Raw genomic sequence first — 27,085 nt, forward strand, 5'->3', positions numbered from 1 at the left:
GTGAGGTTCTTCTTCGTTCTGGACTGTGTTCGCCTGCTATTTTCCCTTGCATAATATTTTGTAGCAACTTATATTTGGAGCTTCTCATTACATGTCCGAAATACTCCAGCTTTCTCTTCTTGATGCTTTTTATAATCTCAGTATTCTTGCTGAGACCTTCTAGTGTTGTGGAGTTTCGAATCTTTTCCACTCAAGAAATTTTTAAAGTTCTTCTATAGCACCACATTTCGAAAGCCTCAAGGCGATTTAGATCCCTTTTATTCACAATCCAAAACTGGACACCATAAAGGAAGACCGAGAACACGTAGCAGCGAAGTAGGCGGGTCTAGGACGTTTCATCGCCGCCGTTTCGATGCCGCCAGTTCGATGCCGATGCCGGCCGATTCATCGCCAGTCAATTAATCGCTATCTGATATATTTCCGAATTTTCTACAGTTACAATTATTAGTTATTTTTAGTATTAATTAGGAAATCTAGGAAATGCGAGATATGACGGCGATGAAATGGACTGGCGATGAACCGGCGGCATCGAAACGGCCGGCGATGAACCGGCGGCATCGAAACGTCCCATTCCGAAGTAGGCGGATCCTCAATACCAATTTTAGGCCTCTGTTACATAATACCTAGGACATTCTTATAAAGCAGCTCTGGCCTGCTCTATTCTGGATCTAATTTCACTGAGACTCTCTGCATTACAATTTAACTGATATCCAAGATAAATAATTTGGTCAACTTGCTCAAGTTTGCAATCAAGGTCACACGCTAAACCGTTTGGTCTAACTCTAATCATAGAACTTAAGTAACTCAAATTAGTTTTCAGTAAACCAACCTTATAATTAGAAGAATACAAATTTTCAATCAGTTTCTCTCGGATTTTTAAATGTGTTAACCTGTGTACATAATATTCTACTAGTTGTTGAAATGTTTAAGGCACAAAGATATAGAATAAGAGGACTATGTAGTTGCGGAAAAGTACTGACTTAGTCAAGGTTCTTTTATCATAATATTTCCGCCATGTTGGTTTAAGATATTAAAGTATTATCGAACCTTTCGTGTTCATAAATGTTTAGAAATACTGTAGTACGCGGATATTACACCAATTAATATGTATATAGTTGGATAAAAACTTCAAATAATTAAGTACGTGGAACCTCGATAACTCGGATTAATCGGGACCGCGGCCGATCCGGGTTATCGAAAATCCGGGTTAGCCGGAAAATATGTTAAAAATTAATAAAATACGGTATACTTACAGATAAACTCCGTTATAATTGAAATAACATGATATATATATATGCACAGTACCTACACATCTAAATTATTAAAAACACGCAAACACAAACCTAAGCAAACAATACAAGACTGTACTACATACAATAGAGTCATAATCGGAACGATGTTATGAACAGTGAAAACTGAGACCATTGTTTAAAAAAGAATTTTTTAAATAGTCTTTTAGTCTTTTTTAAACAATGCTAAAACAGTTTGAAATAAATAAAGGAATAACAGGTGCCTGTTGTTTCCGATAAATCCGAGACAATCACCGTCGCTCTGCCGCCGCCGCCGTGTGCCATGAGTCATTTTTCCTATCGTGTACATAGTTCAAATTACACAAATACACATTATCTTTCAAATATTATATTACATACTATCCCTTGCAAGATAATTCGGATGGAATTCTCCAGATTAAGAGACTGGGCCGATATCAAGCACAAAATAAGCTGGCGAATTCCATTCGAATTATTTTGCAACGGGCTGTACATTTTTTTTTGTTGAAATGTTAGTCTGATGAAAATCGGTCCGGGTTAGCCGGACTTCCGGGTTATCGGTGGGTCGACTTATCGGGGTTCCACTAGGACATATAGTATTACAATCTATCTAAGTGACTCACTAATATTCAGCGTAGATGGATCCTATTGTTCGAGGTGTGATATTCCGTAAACAAGGGGCTAACTGTTTTAGGAAATGATCCCTTGTTTATGTAAGTACACATTTCGAACAATAGTACCCCGCAGAGCTGAGTATTAATGAATCTCTTAGATAGATTATAGGAATATATTATAATGTATCTTGTGTATACTGCTTATAGTTAGCATACATACAACGTATTTATGAAAGATAAAAAAGTTAAATGATTTGACCTGAAGGAGTTGCAATAAGCCAATATTTCTGTTCATTTCTCATAACATGGTGCAAATATTATAATTTGCGCTCCTTGATTGCATTATTGTATTAATAATCTCGAATTTCTTGCCCATTCTACGTAGGACATCAACATAAGTCACACTATATAGGGGAAGTGCGGGTATTGCCGCCCACTTAAGCAATTTACTGAATTATTCAAAAACTACAGGTCTTGAAAAAAAATGTCAACTGTCAAAATACAGTCATTTTATCTACTTCTAATTATTTAAGCCTTAAAGTATTCATTTATTTTATTTTTCGGAGTATGACATTTATTTTCACAAACCTACACTTGGGCGGAATTATCAGACTATGCGGGTAATAGCGCCCACTGATGGTATAATACCGCCCAGGGTTTACATTGTATAAAAATCAAACACAAAATAATTATTTACGCACAAACAACATCTATATATTTTTTATATAAAAAAACATATTCAAAGAAATACTTAAGTAAAAAACATTTCAAACTACACTCTATTTGCAATAATCGCATATAAAACTTTTGTGATTATCGTAACCACTACATTCTTTATGCGCCCATTTATGGCAAACTCCGCATCTGTACCACATTTCCGATTTTCCATATTCGCCACAATAGATGCACTCTTCTTCTACGTCGCTGCTGGGATCATCGGAACTGTGGTCATTGCAAATCTCCATTTCATCGTGTAGGGATGAACCGCTTGAAGAACTATCATCGAAGACTTTCCTCGTAACACGTTTAATTTTTTTATTAACGTGTTTTACATTTTTTGAAAGTTTTTGCTTTTCTTTCTTTTGTAATTTTCTATTTTCTTTTTGCTCCAGTTCTATTTTTTCTGGAGTTGCCGTCAAAATCTTTGAAATGCCTAATTTTCTACCCCTCTTTTTTAATTTATTTTCAGTTATGACACACAACGGTGTCATTTCTTCAATCGATATATCTCCTTGTCTTTCATTTGTAATTCCTGATTTTGATGTTGAAGGAGTGACATCTGCATGAGCTTCGTTGGCTTTTGATGTACTTGGAATAACATTAGGTTCATTTGTTTCCAAGACTGCATCTTTTGAAGGCACTCGATTTGTTTCAGAGGTACAGGGAGTAAGTTCAGTTTTAGGAAGTTGTAGTTCAACAGCGGGAATATTAGAAAGGGTAGAAGGCAAAAAATCTTCGTCCGTGAAAATATTTGGTCTATATGGAACAATACCGCTTATTTCAAAGCCTTTTTGAGCTTTTTCCATGGTAGCTACACGAACGAATGCTCGATTCAAAATTTCAGATACATCAAATGGTGTTATTTTTTTGTGAACATTTCGTCTCATATAGAGTGAACATTCATTTGAATAGGCAGATTTTAGCGGTCCAAAAAATGTCAAATCAAGTGGCTGTAGCTTATTGGACGTGTGGGGCGGAAAAACGATAACATAATGATCCCATTTTCACGGCAAAATTCATAAGCAGCTAAAGAACAATGACTGCTGTGATTATCTAGCAACAGCAATGCTGGGTTGTCGTTCGAAGTAGATGCGTGTTTATTAAAATGTCTAAGCCAAATCAAGAATAATTCTACAGTCATCCAGCCTTTGGCCGAGCATTCATATATGACACCTACCGGTCCATTGCGTTTAAGCTGTTCCGACATTCGGATTCTAGGATAAATAAACATCGGAGGTATATATATCCCTGATGCACTTACTGAGCAGCACAGAGTTATATTTCGACCTCTCTCCCAACTTACAGCTTTTCCTAGTTGTTTGACACCTTTTGGAGCTACAATTTTGGATGGAACCTGCACCGTGGTAATGCCTGTCTCGTCAACATTAAATATGCGGCAGGCTTGAAAGTTATATTTTGTTAAAACTATATTTAAATTTTTGAAAAAAAGGCCTACACTTTCAACATTAAAACCCGAAATTCTCCCTAAACTGGTTGCCTCGGGTTTCCTCAAACTAAGATTTGGATGCCGTTTTAAGAAAGCTTGAAGCCAGTCTTTACCGGCCATTTTTTTGTCATCGTTGAAGCAGTGTTTGAAGCAGTATTTTTAACCGCAAACTCGTAGACGATTTTTCGTAAATCAGTGGCCGTTAGACCATAGAACATCTTTGCCAAATAGATGCAGCGATCAGCCACTCGCTTTTCTTGTTCAGTGGAAAATATAGGATGACGACCTAGTTGTGCTGCACAACTTGTATTTAACCTATCTTTTAATGTAGAATATGGGATACCTGAAAAAAGAACATTAGAAAATGGATTAAAAAATAAAGATCATATATTACCAAACTCTCTTGCACTTTGCCTTTTCCCCTTTCCGCTTCTAACTGCATTTATAGCTTTCTGAAGCTGTTCTGCTCTCCATGTTGCCTTTTTCCGCGAATTCATCATTGTCTTTGGCATTCTTTATCCTAAATTAAAAATGTATAAATCAATGTATAATACCGCCCACTGGAGGGTAATGCCGCCCAAGTTGGGCGAAAGTACCCGCCATCGCCATATTTCAAACAAAACAATTGTTAATCGTTATTTCTCAAAATATTGAAAGAAACTGTTTCGATTCATATATATAAGAGGACCGGTTACTAATTAATAAAAAAATCAATAAATTAAGTATAAAAATAAGTTACTCACAAATTATTTTCGAGCTCCTAAAAATTATAGTGGCACCACACAAAACACGTTGACTTCTCTGAAACAACTAAATATGCTTATGGCCGACGACCTTGTTGCACGGTTCTCTCAGTAGTATCGTGGCGTCATTTCGATGTTGCCAAAGTTACTATTTCTCTATATTTAAGATATTTTATAGAGTGGGCGGTATTTGCCGCTGGGCGGTAATACCCGCAGTTCCCCTAGGGTGAGGCAGATAACTGGCCTATTAGAAATATCTCAAGAACTAAAGGCAACAGAATCATGAAAATTGGAATAAAGGGGTTTTGAAGGACGATCTATTAAATGAAAATACTTTCATCTCCGGTTTCCGGTTATACCGGAAATTGCTTATAATTTCGTTTTCTTAAATGAGACACCCTGTATATTGTTACATTTTTGGATTCTCTTCGATGTCTTCTTTCTTAAAATATAAGGTTTTGTAATATTATACAGGGTATTTTAAAAGATAATTACGTTTTTTTTATTAATTTCGTAGCAATATTCACACCCTGTAGAATTGTAGTAGTTTGACATCTAAAACTCTACTTACGTTCAAATGATTTTTAATATACTCTACTATTGTTAAGAATAATTAGTATAGCTAAATCTTTAATTTTAGTATACAGGGTTGGTCGAAACTCGGAATGAGTATTTTCTGAGTTTTCTTAAATAGAACACCCTGTATTTTTGTATTGTAGTGAAATGATATTTTATAGTACTTTTTTATTTCTTAAGCATTCCCTATACCTAACTGCTTTAATTTGTGAGTTATTGGTGATTCAAGCTAAACATTAATTGCAACAAAAAATACGTAAAGTTTTATTAGGTTGGCCGTGAAAATACTCAATCCCAAATAATTTTTCAGAAATAAATACATATTAATCCAGACTGGTCCTTAAAATTACCAATAATGGTTTAGCTATCGAAATACCTACTTAGTTAAGATTGTTGGTGCGATTAACAATTAAGCACAAATTAAAGCAGTTAGGTATAGGGAATTCTTAAGAAATAAAAAAGTACCACAAAATATCATTTCATTACAATACTAAAATATAGGGTGTTCCATTTAAGAAAACTCAGAAAATACTCATTTCGAGTTTCGACCAACCCTGTATACTAAAATTAAAAATTTAGCTATACTAATGATTATTAACAATAGTAGAGTATATTAAAAATCATTTGAACGTAAGTAGAGTTTTAGATGTCAAACTACTACAATTCTACAGGGTGTTAATTTTGCTACGAAATTAATAAAAAAACGTAATTATCTTTTAAAATACCCTGTATAATATTACAAAACCTCATATTTTAAGAAAGAAGACATCGAAGAGAATCAAAAAATGTAAAAATATACAGGGTGTCCCATTTAAAAAAACGAAGTTATAAGCAACTTCCGGTATAACCGGAAGTTGCAAAGAGATGAAAATATTTTCATTTAATAGATCATCCTTCAAAACCCCTTCTCCAATTTTCATGATTCTGTTGCCTTTAGTTCTCGAGATATTTCTAATAGGCCCTTTATTTGCCTCACCCTGTATAGGTCCACCCTTGAAATTCTTAAAATACCTACGCCTGTAACACCCTATTTCGAACTCCTCGAGCTTTCCTAAAGAAGCTTCAGAAAGTGTCCAAGCCTCTATTCTGTGTAATAAAATAGAAAACACATAGCATTTGATTTTAGAGATTTTGGTATCAAGTGGTAAATCGTAACGTTTGAGAAAAGACTTCATCTTTACGAACGCTGATCTTGCTATCTCTTTGGGTAAGAACAGAACAAGTGGGTCGAGGTGGAGGTGTAGGTCGCGGTGGATGCCACTAGTTAAGTCGCGGTCGATGTCGACGCCACATAGCAAGGAGGTCACCTGCGCTGTCAGTCGAGCTAGAACCATTATCAAGTGAAGTAGTTTAATGAACTTTGATTGACAAAAATATTGTGCTTTTGCGATGTTGTGTCAGTCAAGCGATGATGGTGATGAAATGTCAGCTGTAAATAATCAGATCCTCCTTCATATTTCAAAAATTTGCTGAATTTAATTACTTTAGAAATTCAAAAATAAACTGAATACAAAAAGAGATTATATAAAAAGTATTATCTCGGATAGCGCAGGTAATGACAACTTGGCTTCAAACGGACCAATCACAGGGAAGCATCCTTGTAGGCCGCGCAGTAGACATCCATGTAAAACAAACTCATTTAATTTTCAAAAGCATCGACATAAACCTCTTGGATGGCATCGCGCTAAACCTCCACCGCGACTTACCTGCTCTTGTACAGGCCCGGCCCCAGGGGTGGGCGAACTGGGCGGCCGCCCAGGGCGGCGAATTTAGGGGCGGCAATTTTAAGAGGACAGACAATTTTTGAAAATGAAGAAATAACAAATTATGTTTTTAATATGATAAAAAATCAATATTATGAACAAAAGCATCAAAAATGCAACTGTAAAAACGAGAATTATTAAGTGAAACAATAACAATTGCAAGTACAATTGAACTTCCATCAAGTAACGGTCGAATCCATCAATTAACAATTGCAAGGTTTATTCGACGGGACCTTCTTCACCAGGATTCAACACCGCCTTCTTCATCTCATAAGAATAGTGGAACCACAACTAAATTAAATTCACTGAATTCACTTAAAATTAAATTTACTGAAAATAGATATAGGTAATAATTTGAAAAATCTGGCTGAAGCTTATTGCTAAGCTGACAGAAGGTTTTTTGCCAAAACTGAATGAACTGAAACTGAGAAAACCTTTGAACGATATGAGAGAACAAGGGTATGATAATAAGGCAAACATGAAAGGGAAGAATTTTTGTCCCATGTTCTAGCCATTCACTCAACTAAGTCCTAAACGATGCTGGTATAGTCTCCCTGCAGTTTCTTGTTATTCCTTAGTTATAAAAATTTACAACTTTTTTTCACCACCTATTCATTGTTGGGCTATACATACTAAAAAATCATATTTCTGGCATAACATTGAAACCTTTGTCCGAAACTATGTGTAGATGGGGACTAGATGAAAATTGATTCAATTACTCCGATCAGATACTACCGAATTGAAGAAATCTATGCTCTTGTAGAAATCACTGAAAATAAAGCCAACGATAAAATGGTTGCTCATGAGGCAAGCTGTTTGGAAAATCAAATACGTGATTTTACTTTTCATTGCTCTTTGGTAATAGGTATGGCATGACATTTTACTTCACATCAGCGTAGTCAGCAAATCACTGCAGAGTATTGATATTAAGTTGAGTGTATCAAGCTGTCAGTTTATTAGAAAAAACAGAAATCCATTTTAAGTCTCTCAGAAGTGATTTAAAATTCCAGGACTATTTGACAGACGCAAAAGAGTTCCATCAAAGTTAGAAATTGAGAACCCGAAAATCAGAGGCACACTAACATCAAGAAAGAGGAAAGTGAAAAGACAATTCGGCTGAGGCTGAAGATGAAAGAATGGACCTAGATCCAGAGACACGATATATAATATGTTGACTTCTATTTGTGATAGATTTCAGCAAATTAAAAGCCATGGAGAAATTTTTGGGTTTTTGTACGACATAAACCAAATTAAGCATATGACTGCTAGTGATTTATCACGTACCTAAATGTTTTAAGCTATGTGATGCTTTAACTTTTGATGAGTCAAAAGATCTAAATTATGCTGATCTAAAAGATGCACTCAAAGTACTTTCCACGATTGTGAAGTTCAAGAGTAGGTACACCTCTAGAGACACTGAAAATGATTAGAGAGTACGATTTTGATTTCTCACCCAACGTTAGTGTTGCTTTGAGGATTTTTGTAACCCTACCAGTGACAGTGGCCTCTAGAGAGGGAAGCTTTTCAAAGCTAAAATTAATAAAAAATTACTTAAGATCAACTATGTCCCCAGGAACGTTTGAGTGCACTAGCGACAATCTCTATTGAACACGAAATAAATGAGTCTCTGGATTTTTGAGAATTATTAAAGACTTAAAAGACTTTCTCGTGCCAAGATAAAAAGAGTAGTACTTACTTAAAAAAGTAAGTGTGTAATTATGGATACCTATGCATAGTGAGTTTTTGGATATTAAAGCATGTTTTAATATAATAATAGTAATGTAGTAAAATTTCATGAAAATATTGCAAATATATGTATGTATTTTTAAGCGTGTATCGTTCAAATAGAGTGAAAATCGGCATATTAAATAATTTAGCACAAAGCACACATCAATAAAACTGCAATCGTGATTTAAGTTGGCGATCGCTAAAGGAAGGTGGTGAGTCATGGGTCTACCAAAGGGGAGGCGCGGTCGCCACTCTTGCCCAGGGCGTCAAAATCTCTAGGGCCGGGCCTGCTTTTGTATTTGAGTACCGGTAATCATATCGAGAATCGTATTTCGCAGTAGGTAGGTATTTTGTATAGGTATTCCGATATAACAACGACCTTCACCGATATGTTAAGGGATAAAAATGATTTGATTACTATGGTTACTTTTGTTGCTTTTGTATTTGAGTGCCCCTAATCATATCGAGAATCGTATTTCTCAGTAGATAGGTATTTTGTATAGGGATTCTGATAAAATATCGACCTTCACGAAGTACGAAGTAATCAGAGTAATCAAAGTAGATATAATAGTCGTTACTCGCTCTGTTACGATTGGTATGAAGTAACGAAGTAATCAGAGTAATCAAAGTAATCAAACTAGATGCAATAGTCGTAAATAGCTCTGATACGATTGGTACGAAGTAACGAAGTAATCAGAGTAATCAAAGTAACGATTTGCCTCTCTGTACCGTAATCGTTACTTTCGGTATTCGTAAGTAACGAGTACTTTGTAATGAATAGTTACTTTTTCAACATCACTACTGGGTAAACAACTGCGTTCGCTGGTATCTTCTAAAAGCAGGTTATAGTATTGTCACAGTATTGTTAGGTAGGGGAGAGTAGGGCCGGCATTAGATCTAATTGATTATAATATTTAATACTAAATGAAAGAAAAGGGTCATAGGTTTAGAATGTCTTTCTTTAAAATATTTTAATTTAGTTGTGGCTAGTGCTATATGCTTTTTCTTGTAAGGCAGATTCTTGTACAGCTTAGGTAGTTGCTCTCGGCATTAAATGTAAGATATCAACTTGATTACTAAATTAAAGAAGCTTCAAAATACATGCAAAAACCAAAAACCTTTTTTACACTTGTACATGAAGTACTTTTTACCAGTTTTATGTGATGACTATCACATCTTCTTAGATCATAAAATAAGAGTGTAAGTATCATTTCTAGGACAATTTGTTCGCATTAGATAACGATTTTAAAAACAGCTTGAATTAGGAAATAATCTAATTACATAATTAGCAATTTTTGCTGTTGGTAGAACAATATTTGTAACTGTAAATGATTTATTAAGAAATTGTGAATAGCTGGACCAATTTCTTACTGTTTATATTATACATACATATAAAGATTTGTACATGGATATAAAACTTGCCCAACATATCATAGTTTTAGGATACGATAATATAGGTTATGGTAATATTACTATAAAAATAATACTTAAATATAATAATGATGTAATATATTTGTTTGAATGTAATGTCGTATGTTTTCAATTAAATAATTTTTATATAAATCTTGTTTTTTTTCGACGCAGCTCGAAAGAGCTAAATGAATCTCCACGAATGAATCTGCATGATACAGTCGATGCAGTAATTATTGTTAAATGGAATAACCACAGACATAAATACCTAAGACTGCGCGCTGCAGTAAAACTGTGCGAGAGAGAAAAATGTTTGTTTTTACCGTAGGCGTTTCTGGGCAAACTTGCAAAGGAAATAAATAATAAAAAGAAAAGGTGCTGGAAAGAAATGTGCGATAAACTGGAGAATAACACCTGGGGTGATGCATAGGTACAAGATAGTTACCAAAAATCTTAAAGGAAGTAATATCCTCATAATCGAAGAAAGCCGTAGAGGAGAGGTAGCAGAAGAGCCATTCCCACAAATAGATATGAGGAAATATACACCTTTGCATGTAGAAACGCCTTCTTTCTCTATAGAGGAGCTAATGGAGGCGGGGAAAGTTCTTAAGGTCGGGAAAGCACCTGGAACTGATAGAGTTCTACCAAAAGTTGTAAAGAATTCATGAATGACCTTCTCAGAAAGCAAAAATTCCCAGAAGCATGGAAAACGGCAAAACTTTTAATTATTCCCAACCCCGGGAAAAATTTGGGAAACTTTTAGAACGATCTGCCTATTAAACTATTAAACACAATAGGCAAGATATTCGATCTTTTCAGGCCATAATAATGAAAAGACCTTCTCCAATGATATAAAAACTTATACTAAAATTATGGCATCTCCTGAGGTAAAATGAGCCTCCGGTCGGATATCCATGTGAGGACTATCTCAGAAGGAACACCATTGCAGGTTAGAAAAATCAGGATAGAGTCGTGGAATCTTGGTAGAATTACAGGTAAGAGTCTGGAGTTAGTGGATGCGCTCAAACGAAGAAGAGTTCAAATTGCTTGTATTCAAGAAACAAGGTGGAAGGGACAAAGGGCGAAAGAACTAGGTGAAGGTTACAAATTGTAGTATGCAGGGAGTAGTAACACTAGAAATGGAGTTGGTATAATTGCTGATAGTGAAATGAAAGATAACGTAGTGGAAGTTGTAAGAACGAGTGATAGAATGATGTCAATGAAATTTGTAATTGATAAAGAGGTATTGAATGTTGTGTGTGTGTGTGTGTATGCTCCTCAAACAGGTCTGGATGAGAATGAAAGAACGGCTTTCTATGACCAATTAGAAGACGTCCTGAGTGATATTCCGTCAGAGGAGAAAGTTGTAATAGGAGGTGATTTCAATCAAGCCAAGGGAGGATACGATGCAATACATGGGGGACTAGGCTTTGTAACTAAGATATTGTACACCGGCGGCACCGGTGAAGCATCAAGTAAAAACAAACAAAAGTACAAAAAAATTTTTAGAGAAAGCCCTCCTATTAAGGGTCGTATGCGTATGCGCCTATAGAACGGCCTCGACGGTAGCCCTATAAGTTATAGCTGGAGCTGGATTACCACCAATACACTTGCAGGTAAAAGAGAGAGCCAAAGCATACGACAAGAGTAATCAAGAGAAGATAAAATAAAGGAGAAAACCCATCATAAAGTGGCAGGAAGAGTGGGTACCTACTGTGTGCGTTCGTAGGTATCTATGCAGAAAGTTCAATGATGAAAGAGCGGAGCTATAGGCACGTAATAGTAGGCATCTAGGAATATGTACACACAATTATATGACCGTAGTGACAAGCGGATCTTAAGCCTTAAATGAAGCTTCATTCGTCTAAAATCCAGGTTCCTAAGTACCTATTTGTATTTATCAACCATATTATTCTATCGGTGCATTTCCCAAATGTACCTATGTTTGTTTGTATATTTGTTTATTATTGTGATTAATTATATTAATGTCTTAGCTAATCATTTCTCACGCTATTTTACCAGTTTATGTTTGTTTTCCATGTTCAATAAATTAATATACAAGGTGTAACAAAAATACAGGTCATAAATTTAATCACATATTCTGGGACCAAAAATAGTTCGTTTGAACCTAACTTACCTTAGTACAAATGTGCACACAAAAAAAGTTACAGCCCTTTGAAGATAAAAATGAAAATCGATTTTTTTCAATATATCGAAAATTATTAAAGATTTTTTACTGAAAACGGATATGTGGTATTCTTATGGGCAGTAGTGTCTTAAGAGAAAATTATAGTGAAATTTGGACACCCCATAAAAATTTTATGGGGGTTTTGTTCCTTTAAACCCCCCCAAACTTTTGTGCACGTTCCAATTTAATTATTATTGTAGTACCATTAGTTAAACACAATATTTTAAAAACTGTTTTGCCTCTTAGTACTTTTACGAGTCAGTTTACGAGCCAGTCAGTTTTTATCGCGATATTTAGAATATTTTTGTCAAATCCGCCACATACATATTTGTATATATGGTTACGTACAATTATAGAGACTTGGTAATAATATGAAGATTTATTTATGATTTAAATTTTTAGGTAGATTTTTAACCATATTAAAAAAAGCCACATCTCGATAAAAGGTGCCTTATCGGAAAAATAGAAAGAGGCAAAAAAGTTTTAAAAACGCTCTGTTTGACTAATGGTACCGCAGTAATATTTTAATTGGAACGTACACAAACTTTTGGGGGGTTTAAAGGAACAAAACCTCCATAAATTTTTATGTAAACATATTAAAAAAGAAGCCACAACTCGATAAAAACTGCCTTATCGAAAAAATACTAAGAGGCAAAAAAGTTTTAATGGCATTGAATGTAATTAATGGTACCACAATATTAATTTAATTGGAACGTACACAAAAGTTTGGGGGGGTTTAAGGGAACAAAACCATGGGATGTACAAATTTCACTATAATTTTTCTTTAAGATGTGCCTGCCATAAGAATGCCACATGTCCATTTTCAATAAAAAATCTCTAATAGTTTCCGATATACTCGAAAAAATCGATTTTCGTTTTGTAATTTCAAAGGGCTGTAACTTCTTTTGTATGTAGGTATATTTGTACTAAGATAAGTTAGTTTCATTCGAACTATTTTTGGTCCCAGAATATGTGATTTAATTTATGACCAGTATATTTGTTACACCCTGTACATACAGAGTGAGTTTTATATGTTTTGTTCGTCCGCTATAACTTTTCCCATGCGTCACGGTTCATTTTCAAACAAATTAAATCAAAATATAAAGTGAAACGAACGTCAATGTGTATATACATTTTGTATACTGTATACTATATACTACACACATCGGCGTACGTTTCACTGTATGTTTTGACTTAATTTGTTTGAAAATGAATCGTGACGCATGGGAAAAGTTTTTGCGGACGAACTGCATATATGGAAACACTCAATTATCTAGAAAACGGCTTGTACGATTTTTATAGATTTTGGTAAGTGGGGGTTTTCTAATACGGCCGAATTATAGTGCTAATTACATTGTTGTCAGATTTTCCGTTTTTCTGAAAATCTAATGAACTTTCTTATTTCAAATGGAATACCCTGTATATTTTTTGCGTTTTGCAGTCTAAAAAACTACATACTAATTATTTTTCATGTTAAATTCCCTATACCTAAAGGCCACAATTTCGGAGTTATTGCTACATTTATTAAAAAAAAATTAAACAAATTATAAAAATCAATTTTTTCGGCCCGGGTAAACACTATTTTACGTTCCTTGGATCATTGAGAAAAAAAGGTCTTTTATAATTTTTCTCTAAAGTTAATCGTTTTCGAGTAATAAACAATTTAAAACTGAAAAAAATCGAATATCGACGATTTTTAAGGTTCAAAAACACAAGTAAAAAATATAATTTTCGAAATTTCGAAGTACCTAAATTCAAGCTCAACTCTTCTAATAGCTTGCCATCAGATTTTTGGCTCGCGGTTTATTCTAAAACATTTCTTTTTAATTGTTAATGAATAAGTGCATATGTGAGGAAGGGAGATAGGGCTGCATTAACAACTAAAAACCAATGTTTTAGAATGAAACAAGCTCAAATTGCTTATCGGTAACGGTAACTGATAAAATAAGGCTTGAAATTGAATTTGGGTACTTCGCAGGTTCAAAAATAGGTAATATTTTTTATTTGTGTTTTTGAACCTTGAAAATCATTATTCGATTTTTTTCAGTTGTAAATTGTTTATAACTCGGAAACGATAAATTTTAGAGAAAAATTACTAAGATCTTTTTTGTTCCTAATGATCCCATCAACCTAAAATAATGTTTACCCGGGCCGAAAAAATAAATTTTTATAATTTGTTTAAATTTTTTTTTTTTTAAATAAATGTAGCAATAGCTCCGAAATTATGGCATTTAGGTATAGGGAATATAACATGAGAAATAATCAGTATTTCCTAAGGACTTCAAAACGCAAAAAATATGCAGGGTGTTCCATTTGAAATAAGAAAGTTCATTAGATTTTCAGAAAAACGGAAAATCTGACAACAATGTAATTAGCACTATACCACCAAAACTTATAAAAATCGTGCAAGCCCTTTCCGAGATACTTGAGGGTTTCCAGTTTTTCATACATAAAACTCGCTCTGTATTTTACTTATTATATACTACATTCGCTCTCGCGAGATTTTTTTTGAGACATTCGGAATAGGAAACGTACAACACAAAAATTCCTACCTCACACTATTAACTGCTAAAATCAACTCAAATCAACTTAATCTTTCATTAAAAAAAGAAGAATTATTAGAAATAGTGGGAGTGTCTACTAATCTCATAAAATTTTGTGAAGTTTATTTCTACAAAATATTTTTATTTTGTACAATAAATAATTTTCTCATTTGCTATCAATACATTATAATGGTTTAGATAAATAAATATTGATTGGCGTAAGGTTTATGTTATTTTTATTTCTGTTTACTATTAATAATATTGGATATAGCAGGTGCGTTGGTTTTGTAGTAATTTCCAGTCACTTCTGACAACTGAATTTTTCAAAAAAGAAATTACTAACGTCAGTGTCAAAAAAAATCTCGCGAGAGCGAATGTAGTATACCCATGCTCTTTGCTCTTTCCCGATTTATTTTAAAGACGTGGCAACTCTGCGAAGTGCCAAACTCCTTTTTGACAGCTTCCTTCGAGTCGCGTGGCTAACTTCACACGTATTGTGAATGAAGTCCAAAAATGAGTAACAATAATAATGATTCATTCAATTTTAAACCAGGAATGTTTTCTTCGCCACCTCCAATGTTAAACGTAAGTGTTTAGTGCATTTATAATATTATTATCCGTAGGTTATTATTCTTTTCATAGTATGGTCCATATGCAGAAAAAATACTTTTCTGGTTTATACAGTTGATGTTCCTACTGATACTGAGTTACTTTACCTACCTATGAACCACATTCCTCAACGGAGAAACAAACACACAATTGAAATATATAAAAATAGGAACCACAAAATCATTTGATAACATTGACCAATCTAACATAAACAAATTTAGAAACTATATATTGCAGGTCTTATCTGACAGCTCTGCATAGCATAACAACTGTTTTATCCTGTTGAACTGCATTGGGAAATGATTTACTAGTTGGTAAACATAAATATAATATTGAGGGCATGTAATACTTTTGCAGTTATTTTTAACTGCATTCTAACTTTTAATAGATTTTGAAATCTTTTCTTGTTTCACTAAGTTTTCCTTGCTTGCTTTGATAAATTGATGATGGAATCATCATTTGATGATTGAGTCATATATGATGATAATTTGGTATGGTAGTTGTATTATTATTATTTAGTATTATTACGTACAGTAGAACCCCGATTATCTGTGCTATGATTTCTCGTTATTCAAATTGCATTTTTGAGGTTTTATCGAAATAGTGCTCAAATAAATCTGACACCAAGTGTGTGAGACTTAGTTGCGCACTAGAAAAGAGTTGCAGGAGAAAAGTTTTAACAATTTTGAACAAAAACTATTTATTTTAAACAGAAGTAAAAGTTCACTATTATTTCCTGCATGGATAGCTTGTAACATATTCCAAGATTAAGTTCATTCCTGAAGTAAAGTAATTTGAAATAGGAAAAGTTGCCACAAAAGGGGCTTCTTCTTCTCTGGATAATAGAGTACTTGCACATTTTTTTATTACATAATAATGTTCAGTTTTGTATAAAAATGAGATTTCCAAAATTTCACGCTTCAAAAACTCATAATAACTTAGAAGTACAAATTTAAAGTCTTCTTTATCTTAAAATAGTTCAAATGACCCGTGACCTCACAGAGTGTAACTATGTGGTTCTATTTATGGTTATATTTACGTATATTCTTCTTCTTCTTCTTCTTTAGTTTATTGGCCTCCACCTACTTGGGTATTTGGCCAGCTCGTCGTCAGGGAATATAGGAAAAATATTTATATTCTAATGACATTTATCGTATGTCGTTGTAATAATATATACCAGTTTGTTGAGATTGGAGTTTGATACAGTTTTTTAAGGAAAGGAAAGAAGGTTTACTATTGAAAATAAAACCATTTTGTAAAAGTACAAATTTTCTATGAATAGTTCAAACGATCAAAACCACTTTTAATGTCACATAACTGTATTTTTTACTGACGTTTATAATGTCTAATTTAAAATTATATATACAATTGGTGTAGAATGTAAACATACAACCCCGTGACGTCACAACGCGTTTTGGGGTGGCTGGTATAAGTTGAATTTTTAGTCATCTTTAGGGGCCAAACGAAAGACAAACAAACCTTTTTTATCTTCGATACAGGTTCTAAATTATGTTCTGTTATGATTTATACCACCATTTTTTTCGAATTTAAAATTTTATGCAAGTTCCTTATTATGGTCCTATCCCAGTGACGCAGCTCTAATATTTAACAATGGAGATTTCTTTGTTGCTTTTTTTTTTCAAGCAATGTTACACCAATTGCTCAACTAATGTACCTTGGTATTATTGAGACAATAAAACACCTCTAGTGAAGAGAATTTATAATGAACTATATTATAGTGAACTAATGAATACAATAATCTACAAATATCAGAAATACATGTTCGGATTATCTGTTCATTTCAATAATATGTGCCACGCCCAGTCCCGTGGAGCATGGATAATCAGGGTTCTACTGTATTTGTTCTTAGTTTCCTGAGTATACATCAATCACTTCAGATGGTACAATCAACTTTAGTATCGAATAACTATTTTGTAACAGCACTTTAGATTTCATCTTTTATTTCTTTCATCTATTAGCTTTTATTTATATACCCATTGTGTTTCCTATTTTAACACGTTAAGTGCCACATTTTATACCCAATTAGGTGGACACAACAAATATCTGTGGCAAAAAGTTTATCTAATACCATCCCCTCTTTGTGAACACACACACACACACAGGTGGACACTATGCTCTGTTTTTAAACCAGGAGGAGTAAACTAAAAAGACAGATTCACACCCAAGAAAGTCACTAGAAAATCACCAAATACATCTTCTTTATTGGTTGATCATGTCAGCCTTCGACGGTAATCCATAAATATTATATTATACTATGGTTCGTTTTTAAACCAGGAGGGGTAAACTAAAAAGACAGATTCACACTCAAGAAAGTCACTAGAAAAATCACCAAATACATCTTTTTTGGTTGATCATATTGGGCTCCAATGGTAATCCATACATAAGTATTTTATACCAATATGTTGCTAAAGAGTTCTAAAAATAACTGTTTTTTATATAAAAACAAACTATGCATTTAAAAACCAAAGGAATAACGCAGAAAACACAAAAAAAATCGCTGATATAACTTAATTAACATATAAACTGACAATTGTGTCAAAATTTCACAAATTTCAAGTGTGTACTCTTAAAAGTGCTCTCTTTCTTATTGCCATGCATTTAGTTTTTCCATTATTTATCTTCAAGCCATACGTTTTTCCTACGGTATTTATTTTATTTAGCATCAACTGCGTATCATGTTCGCTATCTGTGATTAAAGCAGTGTCGTCGGTGTCATGAATGTTATTTATCGGGTACCCGTTGACATTTATACAACAGTAAGTGCCTCTGCAAAAACATTCTCCACATAGAGGTTGAACAGCACAGGAGACAAAATACACCCCTGTCGCACCCCTCTTAAGATTCCAAATTCCTCTGTGTTCGTTGATTTGTTCAACCTCACTTATGCTTTTTGATCCCAATAGAGATTCTGGATAACTCTTATATCTTTCTTATCAATATTAGCAATGAGAGCATTTTTATCAAATGCTTTTTCATAGTTGAGGAATGTGATGATTATATCCTTTCGTTGGTCATTGCAGTTTTGTATAAGTATATTCAAGCAGAATGCTGCTTCGTGTGTCCTGAGTCCGTTCTTGAAACCAAATTGTGTATCTCGCTATTTAGCTCTTCTTACTTTCTGAACATTCTTGTGTGGAGTATGAGAAGAAATACTTTATTTACTTTATCAGTCTGTGCAGTTAGTGTCAATAGAATCAATAAATTTGTAATAATAATGTCTAATAACAGAAATGACAATTTTTTAACATGTGTGTTATTAAACCATCAATGTTCTTTTAGAATGCATCAAACTGGAATGGTTTTAAATATCCTCAACAGCAACAATTTCCTAGTTCCCCTAGATATAGAAACGTATTAGAAAAAAATGGTGAATCACCTCATAAACGTTCTCCCGGTCCTATGGGAAATACTGAATTGTCATCACCTTCAAACAATAATTTTATGAATAGTAATGTAGCACACGCTCAAGTAAGTGTTTTAGTTAGTTAAGTATTCTTTGCGTCACAATATAAGAAATTTGGCCTGACACTGGTGGGATGTCCCTACCGATTTAGTATCATAATAAATAGTTGATGTTACTAATCCCTCAATTATCTTTGCGACGGATGGCAATAGTTTTGGAACAGCTTACTAGGGCCGGACTTTATATTATTTACAGAACTGACTCGTTACCTGTCAATGCAAATAAATTATTAAAATTAACATTTCTAGACAATGCTTCGTATTAAAATTTTTTAATCTTTTACTGTTAATTCTGCTTTTAGGGCCGGTTGTTCGAACGCTAATCAACAATGATCACTATCAATTATTTAATTACTGTCACCAAAACTGTCAATGTCAACTTTTTATTGGGTTGCTGAAAACATAATTGATTATAATTATAAGGACCCGTTGTTCGAACGCTAATCAACATTGATCACTATCAAATATTTAATTACTGTCACAACTGTCAATGTCAACTTTGGTTGGGTTGCTGAAAACATAGTTAATTATAATTATGAGATTAGTTAGTCCATTAACATAACAATTATTAACATAATTATTAACTAATTTCCTAATGGTCATCAGTAATTATGTTTTCGGCAACCCAACCAAAGTTGACATTGACAGTTGTGACAGTAATTAACTATTTGATAGTGATCAATGTTGATTAGCGTTCGAACAACCGGCCCTAAGATTAGTTAATCAATTAACATAACAATTATTAACATAATTGATTAAGTAATTTCATAATTCTAATCAATTATGTTTTCAGCAACCCAAACAAAGTTGACATTGACAGTTGGTGACAGTAATTAAATATTTGATAATGATCATTGTTGATTAGCGTTCGAACAACCGGCCCTAAATCTTTTACTATTATTATCATTATTTTCCTTAATTTCTTTAATTTGTTCATTTCTCTTATTTCATTGTACATTACCTATAACTACATAGATATAAATACGTAATAAATATAATGATATGATATTTAAATTTATATTTATTATTCCAACCCCATTAAAATATTATATCTACGTGAAGACTTGAACTTTTTTGTTAAGGGGATGGGTACGAACTTTCGGCTTTAGCCGTTATTACCGAGGGCCGAAAGTCCCTGAAATCTTCTATAATGTTTATTTTAATAAGTTACAGGGGTGAAAAACTAAGAAAATTTAGTGTGATTTTGAATTTTAAATATCTCATTCAAAAGAAACATTTTATTCATTCCAAGGGACTTTCTGCCCTCGGTAATAAAGTAATTTTTCATTCTGCGTTTAAATTTTTAAAAAATACATTAGGTTTTTCACGATTCGAAAAAAATGATTACATTTAAAACACATTAAAAATTTTGACAGGCGTCAAAATTTTGCGTTTTGTTCCTTTTCCCTTAATTTTAGCGAATCCGCTCCTGGAAGGTTTGTTGTTTGTTATTATGATACTAAATCTGTAGGGACATTCCACCAGCGTCAGGCCAAATTTCTTATATTGTGACGCAAAGAATAACTATTGATATTTTCTGTAGTAGCGCTGTGTTTGGTTTTCGGAATGCAGTAGGTACGAGAGAGGTTCTATTTAGCATACCAGTGCATTTCAACGATGTGGAGACGTGAATTGCAAAATCTATGCATGCTTCATTGATTACCATAAAGCATTCTATACAGTAAAGCACAACAAGCTGATGGAGATATTAACAAATATTGGAATTAACACCTAGGTTCTAATTATTAGCAATCTTTACTGGAATCAAACTTCGTCAATCTATACAGAGGCAGGAGAATCGGATTATATCAAAATCAAAAATGAGGTATGTATCCACACCTCTGCCGTTTAGCAGACACTATGAGGGGATCTTTCTTTAAGAAGCAGTAAAGGATGCTGAAGCCGGAATTCGACCTAACAGAGAATGTATCAATAACATCAGATATGACTACACGGTGGTATTCACTGCCAGTTATGAAGCCCTTCAGGAATTAATGAATATGTTCCCATAAGTAAGATATGGACTTTCATTAAACGCTAAGAAAACACAATGTATGATGATCTCTAAGAAGGAACAGCAATTTGGATGAATCAGTGTGGACAATGAATAAAAAGAGTAAAAACACTCCTACATTGGTACAATTGCGACCATTCACTAGAAATCAAATGTAGGATAGAGAAAGCAAAAAAAATGCGTTTCAAAAATGGCTAAGCTAATTTTACAGGTAAAAGTAGAAGGAAAACGATAACCAAAAAACGAAGTGTCTTTATTCTGGCGAATACCATATTTTTGGATTGCCAGTCAAAATATCCAGGAAAAAAAATATTTGTAGATGTTTAGCGGATGTGTCTTATCTCGCTCTAGATATAAATATGTACTAAATCAAAAATCATTTGTAGGGTAGTCCGATGAAGTCATTTGAATTTCCCCCACCACCAATCGATACTAGGCCATCTTATGCAATGAATCCTTCAATGCAATCTCTTCCTTCTACCGGTTTTGAAGGAAACCCAAAAATTTCACTTTTTATGTACAGGTAAGACATATTTATGTTTATTTAATTATATTGTATATCTGGCGGTCTGATAAGTAACCTTCTCTGCCGATTGGGGCGCTGCCACCTCACAAAACATTAATTCTAGAAATTCTAACCTTTCTTAGTCACACATGTGAAATGTTAGAGCGATGCCGCCATAAGTATATTTTTGACAGCTGCATAAAGTTGACGTGTTTGAAAAAATGACGCATATGGAAAAAAACGATTTTCGATCTCTTATTCCGAGGGCCGGGGGTGTATATGGTTTGAAATCAACATATCAAGCACATTTTTGTGAATTTTTTTCGAAGATGTAGTAGAATTATTTTATTTTTAAATTAAATAAACATATTAAGTACAATTCAAAGAATATTAAAAAAAATTATTCCGATATATTTAAAAATAAGCCATTAGTGACAAATGTTGACAGGCAGCTAAAAAAATGGATTTTACGGTGGACATCGGAACCCGTCATACTCTGGGCTAATTAGCAAAATTCATGGAAAAGTTATTTACCAGCAATTTTATTGCTGGAATCGAATTATAAGATCCTATATATTAATAATATAGGTATGCAAAGTCCTCAGATAGTGTGCTACTTTTTTTATAAACAAAATGGCGCCGACAAATCGTATTTTTTTCAATTATTGCTCTATAACTCCGAAGATTTTAACTTTACAACAAAAACACCCAAATAAAAATTCACCGCAATTAAATTCTGCATAGAGATATGTTTTTCACGATTTGCTCCGACGAAAATTTTCCTCGGAAAATGCGGGTTTTCCTAACAAAACTATAATTTTCAAATAAAGTTTTAGGTAAGTAATTATTAATCAATAATTAAATAACTTAGTGACATCAAAGATTTCTTGGTATAGATTGTAATTCCAGAAGCCGGTGAAAATTAAACGAATATTTTAGCAACAATTCAATTGTTAATTAACAATTTACGATCGCAATAATAACCAAAATAATCATGATACATTGAGCAAACTTATAAAGATTATAAAGATGAGATGCTTGTTTAATATTTTATCGACAAAATATAAATTTTTCTTTTTTTTGCTAAATCTTTAAATTTTGAAAAAAAAAATAGTTATAATACGTTGGTCTAATTAGTAAAGTACAAAGAAAGGTTATTAACCGGCAATTTTATTGCTTTAATCGAATTATAAGATCCTATATATTATTAACATAGGTATACATAGTCCACAGATAGTGTGCTACTTTTTTTATAAACAAAATGGCGCCGACAAGTCGTATTTTTTTCAATTATTGCTCTATAACTCAGAAGATTTTAACTTTACACCAAAATAACTCAAATACAAATTCACCCCAATTTAATTCTACATAGAGATATGTTTTTCCCGATTTGCTCCGACGAAAATTTTCCTCGGAAAATATGGGTTTTCCCAACAAAATCTCGAATTTTCAAATAAATTTTTTGGGCCAGTAATTATTTACCAATAATTATATAGCTAGGTGTAATAAAAGCTCCCCTGGTATAGATTATAAATTCAGAAGCCGGTTAAAATGAAACGAATATTTTAGCAACAATTCAATTGTTAATTAACAATTTACAGTCGCAATAACAACCAAAATAATCATGAGACATTGATCAAACTTTGAAAGATTATAAAGGTGTGATGTCTATTTAATATTTTGTCGACAAAATATAAATTTTTCATTTTTTTGCATAATCTTTAAATGTTTAAAAAAAATTGTTATAAACAAAGTAACATTTCTTAGAAATTGTTTATCATATTCTAATTTTAAAAAATACTTAAAATGCCTATTTCATAGGTCTTGGAAATGAATGCTTTAAAAAAATTTTCCAACCATTTGCAAAAAAGTTAGGAAACAGCAAAATAAATATACGATATCTCCATTGTTTATAATTTGTTTTAATTGTTTCAAAGCTTAAAAGTGAGTCTATGGTACAATCTAATTACTCACAAAGAATGTCAAAAATTAGTGCAATGGTTATATTTTAATCAAAGATTAAAAATACTTTTTTTTGTAATTTTTAGCGCGAAAGTAGGCTTGATACAGAGCCGGAGATAAAATGTTCACTCGAAGCGATTGACACGCTTAAACTCGCGCGAGTTGTTTATGTGGGCGGGTAGCTACGGTACTGTATTATTCTACTTTCGCGCGTGTAAATTACAAAAAAATATATTTATAATCTTTAATTAAAATATAACTATTAAGCTGATAATCGATATTGTTTTATAAATAATTAGCTTGTACTTTAAACTCACTTCTACGCTTTGAAAGAATTAAAAAAAAATATTAACACCGTAGTAATCGTATGTTTATTTTGCTGTTTCATAACTTTTTTGCAAATGGTTGCAAAAAAGTTTTAAAGCATTCATTTTCAAGATATTTGAAATGCGCATTTTATCTATTTTTTAAAATTATAATATAATAAAAACTTTCTGAGAAACGTTAATTTGTTTATAACTATTTTTTTTAAAATTTAAAGATTATGCAAAAAAAATAAAAAATTTACATTTTGTCGACAAAATGTTAAATAGACATCTCATCTTTATAAGATTTCAAAGTTTGATCAGTGTATCATAATTATTTTGGTTATTATTGCGACCGTAAATTATTAATTAACAATTGAATTGTTGCTAAAATATTCGTTTAATTTTCACCAGCTTCTGGAACTGTAATCTAAACCAAGAAGGCTTTTAAGTCACCAAATTACTTAATTATTGGTAAATAATTACTTATCTAAAACTTTATTTGAAAATTAAAGATTTTGTTGGGAAAACCCGCATTTTCCGAGGAAAATTTTTGTCGGAGCAGATCGGGAAAAACACCTCTCTATGCAGAATTTAATCACGGTGAATTTTTATTTGAGTGTTTCTGTTGTAAAGTTAAAATCTTCGGAGTTCTAGAGCAATAATTGAAAAAAACACGATTTTCGGGCGCCATTTTGTTTATAAAAAAAGTAGCACACTATCTGAGGACTTTGCATACCTATATTATTAATACATAGGATCTTATAATTCGATTCCAGCAATAAAATTGCTGGTAAATAACTTTTCCCAAAAATGGCCTATTCTCCGATAATCAGCCCAGACTATCACTGGATCATACGAAACACAAAATTCAAAAATATTTAATTAGCTTAAAGTTTCACGAGGTAACAACGTTTAGTTTTTTTATTTTAATTGTTTTTTGTATTTTTGGTATCACCCAGAAGTCAAAAATACTAAATTTATGGTAAAAATGTTGTGAAAATCAACAGATTTATTATTGTTGAAGAAAAAATAAGCACAAAACAAAAAAATATCTCGACGTTGTTACCTCATGAAATGGGTAAGGAAAATATATGCAAAATTTCAGGTAGATCGGTCAAGTTTTTCAGTTAAAATGTTCACCGCATTTGAAAAAGCAGTTTTGAGAAAAATTCGTTTAAAGTTTTGACAACTGCATCTTCATCTTCTTATTTGTCTGCCAAATCGTAAAATGAATCGTAAGACTCTATGGGGCAGAGCTAGAAGTACAGATATACGACGGAGATGCATGGTGGATAACATTAATAACTGGGTAAGAAACAGAATAGAATGGAATGACCACATAAGCCGAATGACAACAAATAGTGTAGTCAGGACAGCGAGAGACGGTTCCCCTATAGGAAGACGATCAGTGGGAAGACCACGAAAACGATGGAACGACAACTTACTAGAGGTACATTGAAAAACAGACAGAGTCATGTCTATACAAAAAGAAGAAGAAGAAGATAATCATGGTCAAAGACCATGGATTGTTTACCGTCTGCGCAATTTTCCAATTTATAATTAGTACTTGGCGCCATTTTCAACAAGTCTATTGATAAATTCACCAAAGTAGTATACAGTGGACGGAGGTAGCGGAATTAAAATGAGCTCACTGTCATGGCGACCGTTCCGTAACACGTTCCGCAAGTAGCGGCCCATTCGGAGAACGAATTCCCAACTGTTGCGAAACCGTTCCGTCACTTTTTCGTCTCCTAAATGCGATACTTGTAACATATTTATAATTTTCGTAAGTTTAATTTTGTTATTTAATATAAGTGATGCGTTAATTTTGCCAAGAGTTTAATGAAATTTAAACCGGTCTATTTTTTCAGATTAAACCCAGCACAATACTCATATCCCATGGCTTCTACTCATCCCAACCCATATCAATTAGGTGCATCCCTTCAATTCTCTTCATCACAACCTCCTTTACCTCCAGTTCCTCCTCCTGAAAATCCTCCTCCACCACCTCCCCCTTCTACCATCACAGCACAGTCTCATCAAGCAATGCTACAAACTTCTCATTATGCCATGTATAATAGAATTCCGTTTAACCCAATGTTTGGCAACCAAAGGCAAAATATGTATAAAAGGAGATATGATGGTATGTATAACATCGCTGTAGTTAGTCTGTATATTTTCTTTAACCAATGTGATGCTAAAGTGTATTCCACTAATTATTTTATGAACCATAATATTTAAAATTATAAATAATGTTTTACAGTACTACAGCACAAAAACTTCTGCGTCGAAAATTATCTTTAAAATTTAACACCAACGGCAGATACCGATGATTGAAAGGCCACCAGGAAATTAAAACAACCCAGTAAACACATCCCAGCATCAAGAAACCCAGATGGCTCATGGCCGAGAACAGATCAAGAAAAAGAAGAGACGTTTGGAAAATATCTTGAAGAAGTTTTTCAACCTCTACCCTCTGTCAGTGCTGAGAAAGATGAAGCTATCTATGGAAGTCTAGCAACAATGCAACAGCCAAGTGAGCAAATTAAACCAGTAACAAAGAGATGTAAAAATTCCATTAATTATAGATTAAAAACCAAAAAAGCTCCAGGTAATGACCTTATACTAACAACAGAAAGAGCAATGTTAGGTACATGACTGTCAGATAAAAAGAAGAACGGCTGGGTAAGATCAAAAACAAAAGTCGAAGACATAACAAAAAAAGTTGCCGAACTTAAATGGATCTTCGCAGGCCACACTGCTAGACAAAAAGACCAACGTTGGAATGCAACAATACAACTCTGGAGACCATACATATGTTGCTCAGGAAAGAGACCGATGGAAGGAGTCGGGAGAGGCCTATGTCCAAACGTGGACGATAGAAGGCTGAGAAGAAGAAGATGACCTTATAGTAGAAACTATCTTAAAAGAGTTACCAGATAAGGGTATAGTTATGATAGCACAACTTTTCAACGCCGCACTAAGGCTCAAAATTGTACCCATGCAATGGAATATTGTCGATATAATAATGATCCATAAACCTGGTAAACCACCTCACGAATTTACATCTTATCGTAGTATTAGAAAAACGATGTTAATCGAGACCTTCCTTTGTAGCTTAGGATAGGAGCCTTAAGATGCTACGTATTCTCGAATCTGTTGTATGGAATAAAAAACTAGACACTAAAAGTAGGTAATATAAAT

At 33.2% G+C, this 27,085-nt stretch overlaps 1 protein-coding gene across 3 annotated transcripts in view; it reads left to right on the plus strand.

Moving 5' to 3' along the window:
• The first annotated feature begins 15,435 nt into the window (after nucleotides 1-15,435).
• The window catches only part of LOC114324244 (uncharacterized), a 104,634-nt gene continuing 92,984 nt past the window's right edge, over nucleotides 15,436-27,085 (plus strand). The window contains exons 1-4 of one of the 3 annotated variants that reach the window (XM_050646396.1): nucleotides 15,436-15,585; nucleotides 18,910-19,098; nucleotides 21,493-21,629; nucleotides 25,753-26,024. In XM_050646396.1, the coding sequence (XP_050502353.1) occupies nucleotides 15,514-15,585; nucleotides 18,910-19,098; nucleotides 21,493-21,629; nucleotides 25,753-26,024 (670 nt within the window). In that variant the 5' untranslated portion in view covers nucleotides 15,436-15,513. The remainder of the gene's footprint in view (nucleotides 15,586-18,909; nucleotides 19,099-21,492; nucleotides 21,630-25,752; nucleotides 26,025-27,085) is intronic. The other 2 variants (XM_028272035.2, XM_028272036.2) reach the window with 2 other exon arrangements.

This window comes from Diabrotica virgifera, chromosome 3, assembly GCF_917563875.1.
Source record: "Diabrotica virgifera virgifera chromosome 3, PGI_DIABVI_V3a".
Classification (NCBI taxonomy): domain Eukaryota; kingdom Metazoa; phylum Arthropoda; class Insecta; order Coleoptera; family Chrysomelidae; genus Diabrotica; species Diabrotica virgifera.